The sequence below is a fragment of the Psammomys obesus genome, unplaced genomic scaffold, assembly GCF_907164565.1.
Source record: "Psammomys obesus unplaced genomic scaffold, mPsaObe1.curated_primary_1811, whole genome shotgun sequence".
Taxonomy (NCBI): Eukaryota; Metazoa; Chordata; class Mammalia; order Rodentia; family Muridae; genus Psammomys; species Psammomys obesus.
The window spans coordinates 38,040,956-38,060,530 of NW_026596046.1; the positions used below are offsets into that span (position 1 = coordinate 38,040,956).

Sequence of the window (19,575 nt, forward strand, 5' to 3'; positions counted from 1 at the left end):
TTGAGTCACCTACAGGGATTTCTTCATTTTGGGAATAGGGTGCTTCCCTGCAGGAACCTTGAGTCACCTACAGGGATTTCTTCATTTTGGGAATAGGGTGCTTCCCTGCAGGAACCTTGACTTGTCACCAATATTCTGCACCAGAGTGGAACATTTACCTTTAATGAATGATTCTGAAAGCATCTCTGTCCTCAGGTTCAAGAACCAGCGGATAACACAGAGGTTATGTACAACCTAAGCTGTTACAACCCAGCTTCCTTCATTCTCGCTGGAATACCCGGCTTGGAAAACTTCCACATCTGGATCGGGATTCCCTTTTGCGTCATCTATGATGTGGCTATTGCAGGCAACTGCATTCTCCTCTACCTGATGGCGGTGGAGCGGAGCCTCCATGAGCCCATGTTTATCTTCCTGTCCATGCTGGCCAGCACAGACCTCGTCTTGTCCACGGCCACAGTGCCCAAACTGCTCAGTAACCTTTGGTTTGGGTCCCAAGAAATAACGTTCTCTGGTTGTCTCACTCAGATGGTTTTCCTCCACTTCAGCTTTGTAGTGGACTCAGCGATCCTGTTAGCCATGGCCTCTGATCGCTATGTGGCTATCTGCTTGCCCTTGAGGTACACCACCATCCTGACCCCACAAGTGATTGTCAAGATTATGGTGAGCATCATTGTGAGGAGCTTCTCTGTCATTCTGCCAGATGTTTTCCTGCTGAAGCGGTTGCCATTTTGCAAGACGCGTGTCATTCCTCACACATACTGCGAGCACATAGGCGTTGCCAGGCTTTCCTCTGCGGACATCTCCATCAACATCTGGTATGGGTTTTCTGTTCCCCTCATGACCGTCATCTCCGATGTCATCCTGATCGCTGTATCCTACACCTTCATTCTCCGGGCAGTCTTTCTGCTCTCTTCTCAGGGTGCCCGCCAAAAGGCCCTGAGCACATGTGGCTCCCACATCTGTGTCATCCTCATGTTCTACACACCTGCCTTCTTCTCCATCCTTGCTCATCGCTTTGGGCACAGTGTCCCTCGTAATGTTCTCATCTTATTCGCCAACTTCTATGTGGCCATCCCTCCTGCTCTAAATCCAGTTGTTTATGGAGTAAAGACCAAGCAGATCCAGGACAAATTCCTTCTTTTCTTCTCATTGGGGAAGACACAGTGAGTGGGCGCTGAAAGCTAACGTTAAGCAACATTGATTTGGTGGAACTTTTATTTCCTGTTTATTTGAAGTGTGGTCATTCTACTCATGGACAAAGCATAGTGAAGAGGAAAGCAGAGAGATCTACGCTTATAGATGTTTCCAATCCCCTGGAAACATCCAGGTTTCTTTCGAGTTAGTTGTCAGACTTTGGGTGATAGAGTTGATAGATCTCAGTGCTCATGAGCAGCACCACAGCTGAGGTTTGCATTACTTACTGATGGACAGAAGGAGGGGCACTGCCTAGCGTCCGAGGGTAGGGTGTTCCCTACCCTCTGAACTAGTGACTGAGACTGTGCTTCCCCTTGTCAAGCACTTACCCATCCTAACGCTTTCTGCTATAATTTCTAAATGCTTACGCGTCTCGACTACTGTTCTTTCTGTTTCCTTTAGTTGTTTAAAAAAGAAAACTAGTGAAAAAAGACAAACATCTCTCTTAAATCCCCATTTATCCTGCCCTTTTTAGATTAAATAGAGTTGTTAATTTTTTGTTTCTGGTTTTCTTAATTGCATACTTGAAGAAAAAAAAATTTTGGCGACCTATTATGGTTTTCATAGCAATAACAAATTTAATTAAAATAATTTTAAACCTTTTAACCTTTGGTTTGGGTCCCAAACCAAAAGTAATATCAGTTCATTTAGTTTATAGATGAGAAGAAGGTTGTAAAAATTATAGACTATATTAATATAATAATTTAACAATACATAATAAATATATTAATTAATAATGTAGTCAATAATAACAACATATAATATATTAATAAATTAATAGCCAACAATATAATATGTTAATATATAGAATAAAGCAATATATAAAAGAATAAATATATAAGATTATATAGTAAGATATTAATATAATTAATATAGAATATAATAACATAGCATGCATAAAGAGGTTTGTGTAGTTCTGAATGCTGAATAATATATCTAATAATCTTGTGAAATCACACACTAGTGGATTATAAATCCTTCAAAATTAATTTCTTCAAAACTGATTTAGAAACTCAGAACCAGCCTTTATGTAAGCACTACATACTAACAGATCAAGCCACCCAACCAAGGACCAGGCGACCACTCCCACAGAGGGGCTGCCTCTCCAGGCCACACGGGAAGAGGACACACTCAGCCCTGATGCGACCTGATGAGCTGGGTGGGCGGCTGGGTGAGGCTCCCCTTATGTGAAGAATTGGGGAAGGGGAAGGGAGGGTGGGACCAAAGAGCGCAATATGACCAAGATGTACAGTGAGTAAATTAATTAATTACAGTACAAAAGTGTATTTCTTCTTGTTTTCCTTCATGGTAACATCACCAAAAAATGGACGTTAAAGCAGAAACTTATTATGTGTATTCTGTTCTCTTATACTTCCCTAGAGTAAAACAGTGCAGCATTTGAATTGAATACTTGAGTTTGAAGTGCTCATAAGTCATTCTGGTGGAGGTGCGTCTGTGTGCCTTGCGTTTTCATCTTTGATCTGGCATTAGATTTGGCTATGCTCCAACCTATTATCTGTCTCTCCATGAGTATTTCAAGGTCTTTTTGGAGTAAGTTACAAAGTTGCTCCACAATTGGCTCTGTACAAACAGCAGCGTTAGCATTTTACAATTTACAATGAGGGTGTCACTTTTCAACTTGCTGAAACTCTTCAATGATTCCATTGGCCTAGGATCATGAATACATGTTCTTCTTCATAAAAATCCAAGTCTTGCATCTTATTTACATTTATTCATGCTTAATTTATTTTCAGTTCACCTCTGCTTCCCTTGGAGGAAGCAGCTCCAGAAAATATGTTCTATGAGTATGCCCTCATACTCTGTGTCCTGTTATTTTGTGTGAAACAAGACTTAGCATGGTGTTCTGTGGAATATGGACAATGATCTCTGCTAATCACTCTTTGGGCTTTTAATGAGTGGTTTTATTAAGAATATAACATGCCAAAGCAAAAACAAAACAAATGATAGTCACACAGGCAGATAACATCGTCAAATCGGATGTTCAAAACACACAGCAGAAACTGACTGCGGAAGCCCAGCTGAACCATCTGGCTGAGTTCCAGATACAGTGTCCTGGGGATAACACCCCAGGTGAGGCTTCCAAGTAAAAGGACAAACAGGAGAAGGTAGCACCACCAAGCCTGAGGCCAGCAAACGACCTGTAGAGACTGACTAGGGAAGTGGAGAGTCAATGGAAGCTCTGATTGAGCTTTCTCTCTAAGGGTGAGCTTCTTAAGGTTGGTCTTGCTTCTCCTCCACCCCACAGGCACTTCCATACCGAGCGGCAAACAGCAGTAACCTCCCTTGAAAAAGCTTTTAAGCTGTTCTCAAGGTCACGTTAATGTTTTAAATTTGTAATATAATATTGTTATTGATTATTTGGAAGTTTCACTTCCTTGTCCACTCAGGTCCACCCCCACCCTTATGACCCCGTCTAAAACAAAAGAAGAGAAAGAAAGAAGAAAAAGGGGAGAAAAAAAACAAGTCCAATTATTTGTGTTGCCCATACACTCGCTGGAGCACACTCAAACTCCCAGCGGACAGCCTCTTAAAGAAAACCGAGTCCTTCCCCTCCTGCACCCAACCCTTGCTGGAATCCATCACTTGTGGAGAACTTCAGCACCTTATCACAATTTTTAAGAGTTCTCTTCATTTTTTTTTGTTTGTTTAGAGAGTTTTTCTTTTCTTTTTTTTTTTTTTTGGAGGGGGGTTGTCACAGAAGCCTTCATGTCTCTCACTCTCAAGTGGGAGTCTGTAGTCATTGACACCACTGCAAAAGAAGCTTCCTCGAAGGACACGTGATATTTCTCTTGGGCTAGTTTTTTGTGGTCTCTCCCCCCTCTCACAGAGTTAGAGAGGTCTTAGAAGACACGTTGAGGCAAAGACACTTGTGTGTGAAATGGGGGTGGTGGTGGTGGGGATCCAACCTTACTTCCAGAACAGCTTCTCAGTGAACTCAAACAGCTATATGACAATTTACCAACAGTGTACAACATAATGGGCCAGTACATGTTGGATGGAAGCTGTGCCTGAACCCATTCTCAACAATATCTTCCCAGTGTGGTGGCCCACACCTTTAATTCCAGCACTCAGGAGGCAGAGGCAGGCAGGTCTCTGTGAATTTGAGGCCAGCTAGGTCTACATAGTGAGTTTCTGGACAGCCAGGGCTGTTACATGGAGAAACACCAACCAGCCAACCAACCAACAAACCAACCAGCCAACCAACCAAACAGCCAACCAACCAACCAACCAACCAACCAACCAACCAGCCAACCAACCAGCCAACCAACCAGCCAACCAACCAGCCAACCAACCAGCCAACCAACAAAAAGCATCTGAGGATACAACCTGAAATCTGCAGGGGAAACAAAGTCATTCATATTTAGTCATGAACACATCCAGTTGGTAGAGGGTGAAACTTCAATGACATTAGAGCAGGAGTCTATGTGTCATTTTTCTTGTTTTGTCCAATACCCTTTAGGCAGCTCACAAGAGACTCTGGTAGTAGCTGCTTTGTTAGAACAGTATTAAAAATTATCAAATTTGGGCCAGAGAGATGGCTCAGCAGTTCTGTGATTGGTACCCAACACCAAGCCCAACAGCCTGATTTCAATCCCTGGGAACCACATGGCAGAGAGAGAGTTGTCCTCTGACCTCTGGGTGCTCTTGTGACACACCGTCTTTAACTGGAGTTCCTAACATTTTCTGTCTTTTCTCACCTGCTTACATCCCACAGTGCACTGTTTAATCTATTGTGTTGTTTATGTCCTAAGCTCACCTGTGAAAAATATTTCCAGACTTTTAAAGTCATTTTCACTAGGCTGTTTTGGAAATTACAAAAATAACCCCACGAAGCAGGCTAATGCTGTTATTAGTTCATTAAAACAGTAAGTCTCTCCACGCTTGCCTTGGTTAGAGCGTTGCATTGGCAGCATTTCCCCTTCCCCCCATGTCTTTTTGCCTGGACATTCCTCCTTAGGCGTCCCAGTGTTTCCTTTCTCTGATTTTCCTACGGCCCCAGATCCTGTGCCCTGGATCACGGTATCTTTTAGGAATTCTCATGGTACCTGGAATTCACATTTAGGACTTATTACAACTTCAGCAGGACAACTATGAGTGTATTGAGCTTTAAGATTCTATGTTGTCATTGAGGACAAATTAGTTAAACCTGCTTCTGGACAAATTAGTTAAACCTGCCTTGTAAGCGCACCCGAATGCACATTACTTAATGAGCAAAATCCATATTTTTCATAAAAATAGTCTGCCTGGACTCATTAGTCAGTCTACATAGTCAGAAAACTTGGAGACTCCTACAGAAACTATTTCTCCGTAGAAGGTTCATAGTTGTTACTGTATAATACTCAAAATTTCTCCTTATTTTTAATATTCCTTTTATTTATTTGTTATTTGTTTTATTCTTTTATTTATTTAGTGCAGTCTTTGAGACAGAGTCCTGCTATGTAGCTCAGACCTGTCTTGAACTTTTTAAAGGTCTTATTAGATTTCTTCATGTCTTCATTTTCCATTAGTCTTGAACTTTTTCAGTAGCTCAGGCTAGTCTTGGGCTCACGATCTCCCTGTCTCAAGCTCCCCTGATGGGGTTACAGGTGTGTGTCACCGTGTCTGCCTCTGGAACTTTTCTTTAAGCATTTCTAAATCACCTTTACATCTTCACATATGTGAAAACTGACGATTGTAGCACATATATTCCACATTGACTTGCAGCACTAAGGAAGGGTAGAAGAGAGCAAAACCTGAATTTCAGCTCTGGACTTCAAACACAGATTTTTTTTTTTTGGTTGGGTTGATGAGAGATTATGTGAAAGATGTTCCTGCTGGAAGGGCTAAGTGAACACCAGGGCTGGGTATCTTTGGCTTTTGAACCTGAATTTTATCTGGACTAGAGATTTACTCCACAGATTAATGGGCTCAACCAAAGTTAGTGTGGATTCTCCACAGAGGAAATATGGGAGAATTACCAGGGAGACTGGGTGCTGACGTCTGGAAGTACGAACTACCTTGAACCTGCAAAGATAGCAACCAATATCAGAAATGTCCCCAGAGTTCTGTTATTTAAGTTTCCAAAAAGACTTATTTCAGTTCACCAGTACTTACTGACAACTCATGATAAAGTTGTTTGCATCCATGGATGCTGAAGGTAACAAAAACAAGTTTATGGGATTCTGTATTGGAACAGAAGGCTTATTAATTCTTATTCTATGGATGTTCAGCTCAAGCTCTTAGCAATGCCTCTGTTGGTGCTCAGACATGATCCCCCAAAGTACAGCTCCTTGGCATGAAACTACTTTGAACTGAAGAAAATGAGAAAGGCTTCAGGAATTGAAATGCTCCTTCTGACTTCTGCCTTTTCCCATTCTCCTTCCCCCACATAAATTGAAACTTTCCTTCCTTCCTTCCTTCCTTCCTTCCTTCCTTCCTTCCTTCCTTCTTTCCTTCCTTCCTTCCTTCCTTCTTTCTTTCTCCTTTTTCTTTTTTTTTTTGTATGTTTTGTTTTTTTTTTCAAGACAGGGTTTCTCTCCATATGTGTGTGTAGCCTTGGCTCTCCTGGAGCTTTCTCTGTTAACCACGCTGGCCTCAAACTCACAGAGATCCACCTGCCTCTGTTTCCTAAGTGCTGGGATTAAAGGCATATGCCAACAGATAAACTTTTTATTTAAAGAAGATAATAGAAACTAAAATTATACACCAAAGCAAGAAATAAAACTTAGAGAAGTCATGCTGTACTTTGCCCAAAAGCATACCAGAAAAACCACATTCAAGAAACATAGAATCTTCTATCTGAGAAAAAAAAAAAACTACACAGAGAGGCCAACAAGAATCTGAAGAAAGAAAGAAAGAAAGAAAGAAAGAAAGAAAGAAAGAAAGAAAGAAAGAAAGAAAGAAAGAAAATAGTCCAAAAGGCTTTGTTAAGACACCCAATTTACTACCAGTAATGACTGACTATATCTCAAAAAATAAGCTTAAAGACACACAATTTAATGGTTCGTTGAGTCTTTCTTTTTAAATTCGCCCACACCGTGTAAACATTAAATCATTATTTAAGGATTTTCTTTGCTTAATTCAACCCTTATTATAGGAGTGGTAGTCACAGATCTTGGAAAGGGAAAAGAGAAGGTATTCTACCTTTCACTGCATACTACCTTCCCTTCTAAAATCCCCAAATTTCCACTAACATGAGCAGAAGGATAGATTCTTAAGCTATCAAGGTGTTAATTTGACTGTGTATTTGTTGGTGTCCTAGGCTAACTTGGGAAATTGGTACCTAAGTCTCCCAGGCTTTGAGACTCTGTTCCTACTAGTTTATGATCCCGGGAGAAAACTAGGAATGTTTATCAATACTCTACCCACTGGGCTCTGCATTGGCTCCTCCCTGCTGTGAGCATGGTCCCCTGTATGCTACTTTTGTTCCTCTGTCTGTATTTCCTGACTCTGAGTCTGCTTCTCCTGTTCTTTTATCTGCCTTTTCCTTGCTGTGTTTTTGCGCTCTCCAGTCTTAACTCCGTTTTTGCAAAAAGACCAGACTCCCAAGGTATAAACTGGGGAGGAAGCAGGCTAGACCCCCCAGAAGAAATCAAATTGCTAGATCTGGAGAGAAACAGGGCTGGCGGGGTTCAGAGAAGGAGCTGTGGCACAGGTGGGCTCTATGAAATAGAGTCAGAGTAGAACTTTGAATATATTTTCACAGCGTTCCTTCACATAAGACAGCGGCGTAAAGGAAGAGTTTCTATCAACTTAAGTCTGAGTGCATCCCAATGCTCTCCTCAAAGCATTTCTAGGCTTTTGGAGAAGGCAAATGTTCCAACCCTAAGAAAGTGTGAACCTTTAATACCAATATGCATTCATAATAGATTTTTGCCTGGTCACACCCAACTGCAGCCAGCCATCGCACTGGAGTCTGGAAGACGGCCTCGGAGACTTACAGGTTATTCCATGTAAGCAAGCACAGGTTTGTATTTGTGAACACATTCTTTCAGTGGTGTTGGGGGCAACGACTAAGATATCTACCACTCTGTGGAACAGCATACACACTTAACGCAAAGCTGACTGTTGGAGCGGGCCACAGGATGTTAGTGCTTTGAAGGCGACCGGAGAAGGCGCTAATTTCCCACATCTAGATGAGTGTCTTCAGAGAGCATCATTTATTGAGGGGGAGTGGCTCTGGTGGGTTCCTCGGTGAGACTCTTCCTCCAGTTCTGGAGTATTTACATGTGTTAGCCAATGTTGTGTCCTTCCAGATCTTGCAATTCCTAGAGGTAGAATACAGGCGCCTGTCTTTTCTATTACGGTGGAATGTTGTGGTAGGTTGACTGGGAGAGATGGGTAAATCTCATGGTTGGGAACAATAATCAACTTTATTCATAAGATAAATGATAATTATTGACTGATGAAATGAATTACGGCGTCAAGAGGGCCCCTTTGCTGATTCATACTACACATACTTAGTGAGGCTGCACCCAACACTCTCTCAGGAGGTAACAAAGAACACTATTGACTTCTTGCTTCTTAAAGTTACAGCTTCTTAGATGAGAACGCCTCAGGAAAAAAAATAGGATAGTGTAATCAGCACTCTGATTTGATGATCATGAATGTCTGGAAATACTTTCCAGCCTTCATTCGGTGAGGAAATTTTGTGGGGACAGTGTGTAAGTACAAGTTTTCAACAAAAGAAAGACATGTGTGCAGATCAAAGGTGGCGTGTTTTTCAGTCGGGGTGATTTTTCACATCACAGCTATCTCCTGTGATGTGGAGAAGGGCCATATAAACTTTTCACCTAGGACTGTTGTTAGCTAGTGTAATACTTGTCCGGGGAAGAGGAACCATTGGCAGTCTTTAGAGTGCCAGCCAGGAACCACAGATCTACAACCACGTCAATCACAGCAAGGACCTGGGAAGGTACAGGACCAAGAGATTTATGGAAATTCTTTCCTCTGTGCATTGCAGAGGGGATGTGCTCACAAGAGTGCTGAGAAGGTGGGAGGGTTCATACACTCAGGAAATGTGTTTTCAAGTTAATATGAACTTGCTGGCCCTGCCAGATAGTACAGAAGTGAGCCTGTTGTTTTTTAATTTTTTATTAATTACACTTTATTCATTTTGTATCCCCCCATAAGCCCCTCTCTCCTCCCCTCCCGATCCCACTCCTCCCTCCTTTTTCTGCATGCATGCCCCTCCCCAAGTCCACTGATAGGGGAGGTTCTCCTCCCCTTTCTGATCTTAGTCTATCAGTTCTCATCAAAAGTGGCTGCATTGTCCTCTACTGTGGCCTGGTAAGGCTGCTCCCCCCTCAGGGGGAGGTGATCAAAGAGCAGGCTAATCAGATTATGTCAGAGGCAGGAGCCTGTTTTTAATAACCCTTGAAATTACTTTTAAAGGTAAAATATAAAGTGGAATCTGGAAACAAGAAGGAAGATAAACTAATAAAAACCTGGTTTGGTGTTCATGGCAATAAGCTTTCTTGTTTTTAAAACCTCTGATGCTACTCATTTCATCCTCCTCCTAAGGACTGAAAAATCTTATTGTTTATAATCTTTTCTTTTAAAAAAGGATTTATTTATTTATTGCGTATGCAATGTTCTGTCTGCATGTATACCTGCACGCCAGAAGAGGGCACCAGATCTCACTCTATGATGGTTGGGAGCCACCATGTGATTTCTGGGACTTGAACTCAGGGCCTCTGGAAAAGCAGCCAGTGCTCTTAACCCCTGAGCCATCTCTCTAGCTCATTGTTTATATTCTTACATGTTACAAATCAATTTGCTAATCTTGTTACAGTAATTCAGGCTGCCACTTTCTACCTTATTACACTATTTAAAATATACTGCTTATAGATTATAATTATGGTCTAGTCCATGTGACTCAAGAAACTTTAAAAACGAACAAACAAATAGACATTGAACCTAGGACCTTGTGTGTGCTAGACAAGCACTCTCCCAACAAGCCATGTCCCCAAGCAACAGAGAACTCTTATTTGAGTGACTGAATGCATGAATGCCTAGGTTCTCACAAAATGCTTATAGTAGCTTTTGAAGTAAGCAAAGAAAAAAATTTTAAAGCTTCTGTAGGCCCATTAATCACGTGAAAATTCCTTGCGCTATTTCTTTCTCCTTTAAACACGAAAGACTTGGGAATCTTAATTTGATAAGATGCTTGCAGATTGTGTGTGAAGCCCTGGGTTCAGTTCCTAGTGCTATGAAAACAAAACAGAGTAAACTATCTAAATAAGCCACTACTCAGAAGAAGATAATTTCTGAGAATCTTTTATGTATATATTGCATAAATTATTTAATAAGAAGTTATTTTCACTTCTGAGTACTCATAAACAATCTTTGTCAATTCATTTTTTTTCTGAATATAATCAGTTTTGCTTCAGTTGTCAAAACATTTGTTTCTGTAGAATATTATTAGTATTATAAAACCCCTCCTTCCTTCGTTTCTTTCTTTAACTTTTTATTTGTATATTTTTTACAGTTATGTGTGCATGTGTGTGTGTAACATAGGACATGTATGGAGGTCAGAAGACAGCTTGCAGAGTCAGTTCTCTTAGGAAGGGGTTGAAGCCACTAGGAAAATGTGTCTATTCCCTTCACTTTTAGGACACATTCAACCAAATTAATCTTCAGGAATGCTTGACAGTAAATTCTTTACAATAATAGCTACACTGGTTCCTGTGTCACCAGGCCCTTCACAGAACGGGGTATCACCAGCCTTTGAAAGTCTTTGTAGGCTCATAATTAGTGCCACTCGTCTGTTTTTCAACAAGTTTAATGAAAAGATAGAATTCTCTTTTCATATTTTATATGACTGAATTATTCATATCTATTACCAATTTTCTTTGGCTCAATGGCTTTACTTCTGTAGTCTGTAAGAACTGATGACTCCTGAAAGGGAATGGTATTGGGATACTGTCTGTGGATCACTGTAACTATCATGCCTTTTTTGTTTTCAGTTTATGAGAGTCATTTAACTCACGACCACAATGGCTACATTCAACCTCAGCAGCTTTACTCCAGGCTTTTTCATCCTTCTGGGAATCCCAGGGCTGGAGCAGTTCCACATGTGGATTGGGATTCCCTTCTTCATTATCTACCTTGTGGCTTTTGCAGGCAACGGCATCCTTCTCTACCTCATTTTTATGGAGCGCAGCCTGCATGAGCCCATGTTCTTTTTCCTCGCCATGCTGGCTGCTACAGATCTCATCCTGTGTAATACATGTGTTCCCAAAACCTTCAGCATATTCTGGCTGGGTCCTCAGCGGATCACGTTTCCTGGGTGTCTTACTCAGATGTTTTTCCTCCACTTCAGCTTTGCCATGGATTCCGCTATCCTGCTGGCCATGGCATTTGATCGATATGCTGCTATCTGCTTCCCCCTAAGATACGCCACCATCCTCACCCGTCAGACTATTACCAAGACTGTGGTGGCGATTATCAGCAGGAGCTTTTGTATCATCTTCCCATGTGTGTTCCTGCTAAAGCCACTGCCCTTCTGCCGAGCCGTCCTCATTCCCCACACGTACTGTGAGCACATCGGCGTTGCTCGTCTGGCCTGCGCTGACATCTCTGTCAACATCTGGTATGGCTTTGCGGTACCCGTAATGACTATCATGTCTGATCTTATCCTGATTGGCGTCTCCTACACTATTATTCTTCGTGCTGTCTTTAACCTTCCCTCCCGGGACGCCCGCCAGAAAGCCCTTAGCACATGTGGTTCCCATGTCTGTGTCATTCTCATATTCTACACACCAGCCATGTTCTCTGTGCTTGCTCATCGTTTTGGTCATAATATCCCTCATTCCTTCCATATAATGTTCGCCAACCTCTACGGAGCCATTCCTCCTGCCATCAATCCAATCATCTATGGGGTAAGGACTAAACAGATTCGGGACAAAACCAAGCTCCTGTTTTTTCCCAAACTAAACCACTGACACGGCATTGGGTGCTTGGGAAGGAAAACAGTCAATGGTATCCACTGGGGAGTATTTTCATGTTTTTAAAGCTGGAATATCCATAATGGTGACTTAAATTTATAGAAAATTATAGAATGTCTACTCTGGATGATAGAAAGTGTGGGAGATGAACCCATGTTTAGAGAAGCCAAATAAGAACTGAAGAAGACATCTTTGCATGACAAGATAGAGAAGAGGGAGGTTTAGCTCTCATTTGTAAATAAGATCTCGGCCTTTGAGCTAAGATCAAATGTAGTATCAGATAAGACTTTCAAGATGTATGGGACAGCATGTTGACTACATAGAATATAAAAAGGTTATAACTATAAGCAAGTTAAAACAGATTAATAAAAACTACTCAATGTGGTCTATTTCTGGAGGGTACTTTTCAGATAAGAGCTGGAATCAGCAAATGATTACTCTCTTAAAAGAACTGTCTGTGAAAATTGAATCTTCCGAAACAGTGGTTTTCTTAACTATTCTGGATATAAGGACTTGATAAAATTTAAACTTCAGCTTTACTCATTTCTAATGAACCTCTACAACATGCAATGATTCTTTAAGAGAGTTTGATACCTAATAAAATATTTGCCACTTCCAGATCACGAAGTTCTGGTGTTCTGACAAATGCCATAGAATTGGTACATGCGATTTTCTCAGTTAAAGGTATTTACGCTCCACATAACTGCTACTTGAGTAATATTGACCAGTTAGCCTAAAACTTCCCACCTGTAAACCTTATAGTCAGATATATTATTAATTACCTTTACTGATTGAGCCTTTTTTTGGAAGATTTTTTAAACTTTTGTACAATACTATTTTCTACAAAACAAAACAGCAACCCAGCAACCACAAATACATACTGCCTCCATGATTATTGGAGATTTTAGTATCTAGATAGATGACCCTTTAATTTGTACTTAAAGTGGCAGATTTTTTTTTCAAAAATAGAACAATATCTTACAATGCCCATACTTACTTGTATTATGAGATTCTTGTCATTTTAATGGCAATATTTACAGTCTAATTTCCTTTTTTTTTTTTTTTTTTTTTTTGAGACAAGATTTCTCTGGGCAGCCTTGGCTGTCCTGGACTCGCTTTGTAGATCAGGCTGGCCTCGAACTCAGAAATCCGCCTGCCTCTGCCTCCCAAGTGCTGGGATTAAAGGTGTGTGCCACCGCCGCCTGGCTTGACAACCTTCCTGAATACAGGCTGAACTGTGGCACTCACTGAGAAATAATGTTCGGTAGCAATGACCTTTGAGGGCTTATACTTACGGTCATATCATTAAAAAGTCTCTGCAGTTTCCGCTGGGTCTCCTAACGAGCTTGATTTCACCAGATTCCCTTTGCTTTCCCCCTGCTGTGGCCTGCGCATCCCAGGCAGTGGTGAATAACCCCAATTTAGAGTCTGATAGCTGGACTCGGCAGCAGTGACCCAAGTTGGACATCAGTCCAGTGAGATTCTAGACAGCTATGTTAGTAATATGGAAGACAGGAATGTGCCTAATTCACTGGCCATTTGGCTAAAGAATGCTGTAGTACTGAATGTAAGATAAAAATGAAATTAATTTGGTTTCAAGCAGAATAAATGTAAAGGTGGCATGGTTGGATAGGTTCAAATAGTAATGCTCCCTCCCCCCATTGTTTCCAAACGATGAAAGACTACACAAACAAAATTCGGCTGCAGGGTACAGGATTATATACAGTCTTACAGCAAAAGGCTGGAAGAATATTCTTTGAACAGAGCAATACTAAGAGTGAATCTAATAAACCTTTTCATCTGGACAAAGGGGCTTCTAAGAATATTAAAAAGATATTTCCCTATAACATTCTAACTTTTTGCCCAAATCAGACATTCGACAATGTAGAAAGTGCTTAGGCATAATGTTTTGTTTAGTGGAGAAAACCCGACAACACACACACACCGGACTCGAGAGTCCCTAGAAGCGCTTATGAGCATATCATCCGTGACGACACAAAGGAGCATGGGTAGTCACTGCTCAATAAACAGAAACCTTTGAGCCTGCAGCTGTCTCCAGCAGAGGACAGGCTCAAAAATGTTTTCAGATACAGTTATAGGTCATTTATCATTTTTAAAGACATATGTAACTATGTATCGGGTGAATATAGTTAGGTACTTATTTGTTTTGATCTACTGAGTAAAATTAATTCGGTTCATGTGAACACTGGTGTGGGGTCATCCACAGGGGCACAGGCAATCTGCCAGTGGCTACTCCTCCAAAGGAAAGTGACTCACCTGCCCTAGCAGCCGTCAGCTGCCACAATTCCTCAGCCAGGGGGAAGGCCTTGGTGGCCTCTTGTCCATCCAACTGGAAGTTTTATCTGGCTCGATCTTTTGCAAGTTTTGTGAGTTCACATAAGCATTGACATCTCCCTCTTTCTCCATACTCCAGTGTCTGAACTCCTCTGTTCTCAACGTCAGTGAGACGTGGCTTTTAACTAGCTCTATCGTGGGAATGGTTATAGGGAGATATGTATAACTGCAACTGGAAAACAAATTGGTTTAGTTTTATTTTCCGAGAATGGATAAAATATTTTGCGTGTCATACACTTATCTGCAGTATTACTTGCTCCTGCTTCAAGATGTGTGTCCTGATTTTTTTGTTTTGTCTCTTGGCAGACATTATTGATTTTTTTTTTTCAAAAACAGATGCATCATTTTGTGATACAAGAGGCAATGTTATAAGAAACTTCACAGCTTTCTCTTTAATGCATTTAAGCAATTATATTTTGGATACCGTTTGGTCCATAACCACCATGGCACGAGACTATTAAACTGTACGCAGATGCTGACAGTCCGAGCAGGACTTCTGGTTAACAGCCAGCACCTGCTGCACTAATTCTGATCAAGGTTGGTCCCGACTCATTGTATGTGACTGTAGACACCCAAGAGGAAAACCTAAGTAAGACATTCCCAGCTAATGTTGCTGAGGCTACATAAGAGATGATAACAAATTACTTTTAAACCAGACGTTCACCGTTCTATGCACACAGACGACCGAGGCAGCTGCACTCTAAGTACTCTGACCTGTCTTTAACAGCTCAAGCACTTGCATTCCTGAAACTTTATCCTGGAAACGCCTTGGAATTGCAATTTGTATCATCACATGCAAATTAGTCTTAATCTAACTTTCATGCGTTTATTTAATGCCTGCTACATCATTTCTTCCTTTCCAGAGTCCATCATTTCTTCCTTTCCAGAGTCCCATTTCAACACTCTTTGTCCTCAATGACATCATTTGATCTCACTGACTTTTCACACTCAATTTCCTCATTTCTTAATTGTCCTTTTTGCCAACATCAATTTTATAATTGAATTATTAGAATTCAAATATAAAATTTTCTCCTTATTTAGCACTCACTTCTTCCTCTTTTTCACCTAAAACATACATTTCAAAGGCTTGTAAAGCAGCTCAGCAAACACATCAAAGTCTAACTATGCAGCCACAAGCCCATTGATCCTGTCTTCAATCTTGATGAACCATTTATTATTTATTATTTTTATTTTTTACATTATTATAATTACAGTTCATTCACTTTGTATCTCAGTTGTAGCCTCTTCCCTCATTCCTTCCCAATCCCACCCTCCCTCTCTCATCTCCTCCCTGCCCCTCTCTAAGTCCACTGATAGGGAAGGTCCTCCTCCCCTTCCGTCAGTCCTTGGCCTATCAGGTCTCATCAGGACTGGCTGCATTGTCTTCCTCTGTGGCCTGATAAGGCTGCCATCAGTGGGAAGTAATCAAAGAGCCAGCCACCGAGTTCATGTCAGAGACAGTCCCTGTTCCCCTTACTAGAGTACACACTTGGAGACTAAGCTGTCCTGGGCTACATCTGTGCCCATGGGTAATCCCCATGCATGGTCCTTGGTTGGAGTATCAGTCTCAGAAAAGAACCCTGGGACCAGAGTTTTTGGTTCTGTTGCTCTCCTTGTGGAGCTCCTGTCCCCTACCAGGTAGTTCTGTCTCCCCCTTCTTTCCTAAGATTCCCTGCACTCTGCCCAAAGCTTGGCTATGAGTCTCAGCATCTGCTTTAATACCCTGCTAGGTAGAGTCTTTCAGAGGCCCTCTGTGATAGGCTCCTGTCCTGTTCCCTGTTTTCTCACTCTTCCAATGTCTGCCCTGTTTGCCTTTCTGTGTGAGGATTGATCATCTTACCCAGGGTCCTCCTTTTTACTTAGCTTCTTTAGGTGTACAGATTTTAATATGTTTATCCTAAATATATATTTAATATCCACTTATAAGTGAGTAAATACCTTGTGAGTCTTTCTGTTTCTGGGATACACATTTATTCTTTTCACAGGATTTTTACTCCTTGTCAGTACATACAGTTGATAACATTCCTCTTCCCTGGATAGCCTGCATTTATTGTTTTCTTTTACCTCAATTTTCTTCCAGATGTTCTGATTCTGTGCTTTCCACCACAGAGCATCTCCTTGAAGCAGTTACCTGTATCCACTGTTTCCCATTCTCACCTCCATTTCTACTTAACTAGCTCTCACCGACATTACATCTCCTTATTTTTTTATTTTTAAAATCATAATGGTTTTTATTGAAACTTTTTGACAATTTATGCTGAGACTTATGGCCAACTGTTGGGCAGAGTGCATGGAATCTTATGAAAGAAGTGGGAAACAGTAAGATCTGGAGAGGACAGGAACTCCACAAGAAGAGCAACAGAACCAGAAATCTGAACACAGGGGTCTTCCCAGAGACTCATACTCCAACCAAGTACCATGCATGGAGATAACCTAGAACCCCTGCACAGATGTAGCCCATGGCAGTTTAGTGTCTAAGTGTCTACTATGTACTACTCTACATAGTAATGGGAAGAGGGACTGTGTCTGACATGAACTGATCGGCCTGCTCTTTGATCACCTCCTCCTGAGGGGGGGGAGCAGCCTTACCAGGCCACAGAAGATGACAATGCACCCACTCCTGATGAGATCTGATAGTCTAGGATCAGAAGGAAGGAGAGGAGGACCTCCCTATCAGTGGACTTGGGGAGGGGCGTGCGTGAAGAAGGGGGAGGGAGGGGAGGATTGGGAGGGGAGAAGGGAGGGGCTTTTGGGGGGATACAAAGTGAATAAAGTGTAATTAATAAATAAAAAATAAAAAACAATTTAATATAGTGTTTTTTGACAATTTTGTGCATGTATATAATGTATTTTGATAAGAGTAACCTCCATTTTTCTCTCTTTTAACCCTACCTCTCCTGTTGAGACTTTTCTTTCTAACTAGTCTGTTTCAGTGAAGGATAATAACCTCTTATCACGTCAGCTGCTCACTGCAAGTTCTTCTATTCCTTGATTAACTTGTGATATATGACACAATTATGTATGATTTCACTTACACACCCTCACTTTTTGTGTGTACGTGTGGTGTATGTGTACCTCAGGTGTGTATATGTAGAGGTTGGAGATCAATACTGATGTCTTCTTCAGGAGCTCTCCATCTTACTTTTTTGAGGCAAGGTCTTTCACAGGACCTGAACTCTGACTGGCTAGACTCATTGGTTGTGCTCTAGTGACCCCCTGTGCTCTAGTGACCCCCTGCTCCCTGCTCCCCAGCACAGGGGACACAGCCATGCACTTCAGCCCTTGCTTTTATGTGGAGTTGGGAATCTGAACTCAAGTTCTTGTGCTTATAAGGGAAGCATTTTACCAGCTGAGCCACCTCCAGAGTTCTGCATCCTCTCAAACTGTCCCCCTCAGTTGGTTTTAGTGACATTATTGTACCCTGTGACTACTCCTGTATTTTCTTCACTGATTCTTCTCTTCTGGTAAATATTAGGGATAATATTTGGTGCTCATTTTAGTCAGTGACTGCATGCTGATCTCATTTAACAACATAGCTTTAACTTACGCTCATTATAATAATGATTGAAAATGCCCATCCTTGTCTATAGCACCCACTTTAAGGCCCTGGGGACAGCATAGAGGAGGAGCAAAAACACAGACCAGAAGAAGAGAGGACTTCAAAAGTTAGTCTTCTTGATGCAGCATGGTGATCAACAAACAGCAGGCCTGACCACCTGTGAAAGACCTGGAGACATATTCCCGAAGACAGGAGAGTAAGATCATGATTAGCTGCAAAGAAGAGTTAAGCAGCAGTGTGTGTGGGAGGAGGGATAGTACAATCACAATACGTTGTGTATATGTATCAAACTGTGAAAATAATAAAAATGTCTGTCACCAGTTTGGGCCTTTTCTCGTAAGTCCTTTCTCACTTGTTTATCAATATTTCCTATGGCATCTTCCTCCTAATTACAACATTCTCTCCAAATTAAAACATTTCCTCTAGGAAGGAAGGGGAACTCATGAGTCTCAGGAGAGAAACAAAAGCTCCTTTGATGAGAATAACAGGAACTTCTTAGATTTCTGAGGACTCCTTCCGGGCAGAAGAGTACGTAAACAGTATCTGGGGGTGGGAACTCTGACGAACTAAATGGTGAAGAGAGACAACAGGACAGCCAGGCTTCTGCAGGCTGTAGAGAGAACTCCAGGCTCGTAGTGTTTAGGGGCTATCACCTATATTGGAGTGGACTTTCTGGTGATGTAGCTGCTTTTGAGTCATTTCTGCTTCTGGTAAGTAACGCCTCACCCATACTCCTGTTTGTAGCCCCAATAAAAAAAAACTCACTGGCCCACCAAATTGAATATTGATATAATCATTGTTTTGGTCTGTTGTAGGCTCCTCCTTTGAGGAGAATAGATACATTTGTGTTGGTGTGTGCATGTGTTACTGTTGCGCTTCGGCAGCTAAAGTGTGCAACACAACACTGTAGCTCCGATTATAAGTTCCTTTACACATCACTATAAAGGTTTTTCCAGCACAAAGGCATCTTGGCAGTTAGGAGCCAAGACATATCACAATGTCACACCATGCAACAAGCTTACACAAGGGGTTTATTAAAGAGAAAAACAGGATGGCCGGTGCCTCTGACTGGGGAGAGAGGCAACAGAGCTCTGGGCAGAGGGACGAGCTTTTATAGAGTCTTTGGAGCATGCGCAGTGAGCTAGTGGAGAAGTACAGTAAGACTAGAAGTATTGCTTGGATGTTAACTCCGAAACATTATTTGGCTGTTAATGCTGAGTTAGGGGGTGGGGATTTCCACCCTCTTAGGGTCAAGCAAGGGGGAGGGAGTTTTTCCCTTCTCCCTGGCTCATGCATGGGATAAAGTCAGGGGCAGGGTCTTCATTCCTTGGCCCTTTCCCCTATACTCATACTGAACCGTAATAAGCAGCAACTAAATAGTTTATCACCTTGTATACTTAGGTGAAGAATATAAGAAAGAGAATCACCACTGAAAATACATTAAATTGGAGTGGTCAATATCAGCTGGGAGGAATTCAATTTAGATACATCTCTTATTAAAGATAGCCAATATGTCAG

General features: G+C 41.5%; 2 protein-coding genes across 2 annotated transcripts; both read left to right on the forward strand.

Moving 5' to 3' along the window:
- Positions 1 to 225: 225 nt before the first annotated feature.
- Positions 226 to 1,167, forward strand: LOC129688753 (olfactory receptor 52H1-like). Its single transcript, XM_055623714.1, has one exon. The coding sequence runs from the start codon at positions 226 to 228 to the stop codon at positions 1,165 to 1,167; it is 942 nt and encodes a 313-aa protein (XP_055479689.1).
- A 10,025-nt stretch (positions 1,168 to 11,192) lies between these two features.
- On the forward strand, positions 11,193 to 12,140 carry LOC129688601 (olfactory receptor 52H1-like). Its single transcript, XM_055623532.1, has one exon. The coding sequence runs from the start codon at positions 11,193 to 11,195 to the stop codon at positions 12,138 to 12,140; it is 948 nt and encodes a 315-aa protein (XP_055479507.1).
- The last annotated feature ends 7,435 nt before the right edge of the window (positions 12,141 to 19,575 follow it).